This window comes from Nicotiana attenuata, chromosome 5 (genome assembly GCF_001879085.1).
Source record: "Nicotiana attenuata strain UT chromosome 5, NIATTr2, whole genome shotgun sequence".
Classification (NCBI taxonomy): domain Eukaryota; kingdom Viridiplantae; phylum Streptophyta; class Magnoliopsida; order Solanales; family Solanaceae; genus Nicotiana; species Nicotiana attenuata.
In genome coordinates this window covers 23,733,724-23,737,441 of record NC_031993.1, presented here as the reverse complement: position 1 = coordinate 23,737,441, position 3,718 = coordinate 23,733,724, and the positions used below count along the sequence as shown (strand labels likewise).

Sequence of the window (3,718 nt, the reverse complement as noted above, 5' to 3'; positions counted from 1 at the left end):
GTCAATCCTTGCTGTCCAGTAGTATCAACCATGACTGCATTTGCTTTCTTCTTCTGCTTGAAATCAGATGGATATCCAACAATCTTGTAGCAATTTTCCTTTAAATGCCCTGTCTTGTTACAAAATTCACACTTCATTAGTTTGTAACATTCATTTCTAATATGACCTTTGAAATGGCAAAAATCACATTCTAGACTATAATTTCTCCTTGGTCTAGATGTGGAATGCGCAGTAAACAAGGCAGTAGGGTCATTATGCCCAGCTTGCCCATAGGTACCACCAGTAATCAACTTTCTGCTTTCATCCTGAACTACCATAGCATAAGCCTTATTTATAGATGGTAAGGTCGACATTAATAAGATTTGGCTCCTTGCTTGCTCAAAATTATCATTCAATCCCATCAAAAACTGTAATAGTTGATGATATTCCAATTGATCAACATACTATGTAGCTGATGGAGGAGGTGGCAGTATCGAGTCATATTCTGCCTACAGATCTTTCAGCTTGGTGAAATAAGTCGATACTGATGAAATCCCCTGTGTTAGGGTGAATATTTTCTTATGCAAGTAGTACAACCTCGATTCGTTCACTTTGTCAAGTCGCTCCTTGAATGCAGCCCATACCTTCTATGCATTAGAAGAAAATAGCACTCCTGTTACCAATTCTCTACTTACATTGCTCATAAGCCATGAAGTCACAATGGCATTACATCGATCCCACTGACTTCCTAAATTAAAACCAAAATCTTCTTTTGATGTCGATCCGTCTACTAAACACAATTTATTCTTACCTAATAGTGCAACCTTCATCGCACGACTCCAAAGAGTGTAGTTCTCCATTCTAGTCAAGAAGAGCCCCACCGACATAGATCCTGGCCCATCAGAAGGGTGCAGGTAAAGAGGATGGTTGTGATCGAGAACAACTGAGCAAGCAACTGCTCCAGTGCTCGCTTCAGCTCCATTATTCCCGTTAATAGTCGAATTTTCAGGAATCGCCATTGAAAAGTATAGAATTAGGGCTCAAAGCTTCTGAAATTGAGTAGATTCTCTCGAATTTTTCTTCATTTGCACGAAAAATCCCCTTGAATCACTTGATTAACTGCTCGATACCATGATGAATTTATCATCAACATACAGCTAAAGAGAAAGAAACAAAGTTGAAGAATGCAGAGAGAATTCGATAGAGAGAAATTTTGCTCTGTTATTCATATACAGTACAAAATGAACGAGACAAGCTACTGTATATAACTAAAACTAACCGCCTAATCTTTGCCAGATGTACTAACTGTAGTTAAGTTAACTAACTAACTACATCCTTTACAGATATATATACTAGCTCCTTTATTTCTAATTAATTGCCAGCCAGTTCAAGCTCGACAAAGGCTGAACTCTGAAGCCATATCATGACAAGTTCCTTGCGATATGAACTCCATATATGACGATCTTTTCTTAGTTAAGTAAACCTCTTTCTAGTTTTGTATTAATGATATCTTTTAGTAGGTTAAAGTCATTGAATATATTATATAAACCAACAAACATTCCCCTTCTCTAAGTTCTTCCTCTTCATTTTCTTAAAGTGAATTAAAAACAAATCGCTGGCCAATTCTTTCCACGTATAAACTGCGTAAGAATAATAGTGTGAACACTAGTACACATTTAATTTGAAATAGTTCATGAACCTATTCCCAAGTAATCTAATTAATTAATGCCTCCCTCAAAATATTAGTAGTAGTTAAATTTTATATTTGTAGATAAATAAAATGTCACAAGAGGCTAAACAACTTTCTGTTTATACCAATGGGTGAGCAGAAATGGCTTTAATATCAGGCAATATCATTTAAATAGGTGCGAAGCTAAAATATTTGCTATGAGTTCGATCAAATCTAGTAATTTTGTCTAATCTCATAGGATTTTTACTGTCCGGTACACGCTTTGGAGTCTGACTAAATCCGAATTTGCGCCGCGAAGTCTCGTTCGGGGTAAAGCTCTCCCTATAATTTAGAATTCATGAAGTCCGGCTCCGCATTTAAACAACAAAGGTCAACAAATAACCTCATCTCTCCCTTGAAATTTCTTTTCCTTTCTGCACGTCTGTCACATTAGAACGGTTGATTTTAACTTCTTCAACTTCCCCCACCTGGCCCCACCACCAAGATTCCACATCATGGGTCCCACCTAGTTTCCTATTTTCCTTATTTATACACAATCCCTGTATAAATGAGATGAATATATCCCTCAAATCACTACTTCAAGAAAAATGGAAGGTCCAAATAATTCAAACTTTGAGATGGAAGCAGCAGCTGAAGAAAGTGGATGGACAACTTATTTGGAGGATTTTTCAATGAAGCAAAGGGAAAATAATAGCTCATGTAATTCTGATAGTTTTGGCAGCCCTTCTTTGTTATCTGATGCTGCTTCTCATGCTGCATGGAACATTGATTGTAACACAAATAATAATCAATATTCTCCTCCCATGGGTGGCTCACCTTTTCTTAAGAGGTTGAATTTGAAGAAAAAAAGAAACAAGAAAATTTCTGATCCTGATTTGGAAGACACTGCTAGCTCACCTGTCAATAGTCCAAAGGTCACCTACAACCATCTCCTAAATTTTTATTTATGTTTCATCTTTTGTTGGTTTTTCTCCACAATATTTTGTATGGTATTGACATAAATAACTGACCGAATTGACGGTTCATTTTATCTAATCGGTATACATAACTTATATATATATATATACACACTAATTATTCATAATTATACACATATTATATATGAATTACATATATATTATATATCTGCCGGTTATGTTTTATTTAAGTGGTTAGGTAAGGCGGTTGAATGAGCGACTATTTAAAGTTTTTAATTCCTCATTTTATATTGAGATATGTTGCTTTATTATGACAGGTAAGTAGTTTTAAGAAGATGGACACCAATTACAGAAGTGAAAATAGTAGTGGATATTTCCTGGTAATTAATCTTTTCCTTTTAAATTCCAACATTTTCCACTTATATATTGATCTTTATGGAAAAATGAAACTAGGGTTTGTGGGGCTTTCCCAGAAGACTTGAACCATGTCTAAAATGCTACTTTTTGGGTGTTTGATTATTGTGTAGGGAAATGAAGGTGGCTCTGGACAAATCCAAGAAATGCAAACAGTTGAGAAAAACAGCATATCTTTTGATGGAAAAAACAATGGCTATATAGAACTAAAGAAGAAGGGACTTTGCTTGGTACCTTGGTCCATGATAGTCAACCACCATGGCTGATGTAAAAATTCTTCTTTTTTTGTTTTTTTCTTTTCATTTGTCTTTTTTTATGGGTAGGAGGAGAAGGAAGAAGGGGTGTGAAAACATGGTATGTGAATTGTTAAATGTAAAAATTGTTCCTACCATTATTATTGTCACAAAAGGAAAAAAGAGAAAAGAGGAAGCAAAATTTGTAAATAGAGCTTCTCTTTCTCTTAGACACGTATTATGGGAAACGGTAAAGTATTAACGTTTATAGCTGCTGTTTGAAATGTTTGTATTTTGGGAAATCCGTTAATGACAGAAACAAATCACGTTCGATTTACCAAAAAAGAAAAAAAAAAAGAAAAAAGTTGTTGGCTTTTTCATATTTTCTGCTAAAAGATTGAGTTAGTTGAGAAAGATTTGATTTAGCATTCATTTTATGACATAGGTTCAATTTGCTGGTTAACTTGTGACCACAGCAAACTAGC

At 35.0% G+C, this 3,718-nt stretch overlaps 1 protein-coding gene across 1 annotated transcript; it reads left to right on the top strand.

Moving 5' to 3' along the window:
* On the top strand, positions 2,032–3,501 carry LOC109226321. The gene is made up of 3 exons (XM_019391107.1): positions 2,032–2,583; positions 2,904–2,966; positions 3,114–3,501. The coding sequence occupies exons 1-3, from the start codon at positions 2,257–2,259 to the stop codon at positions 3,264–3,266; spliced, it is 543 nt and encodes a 180-aa protein (XP_019246652.1). The 5' UTR covers positions 2,032–2,256; the 3' UTR covers positions 3,267–3,501.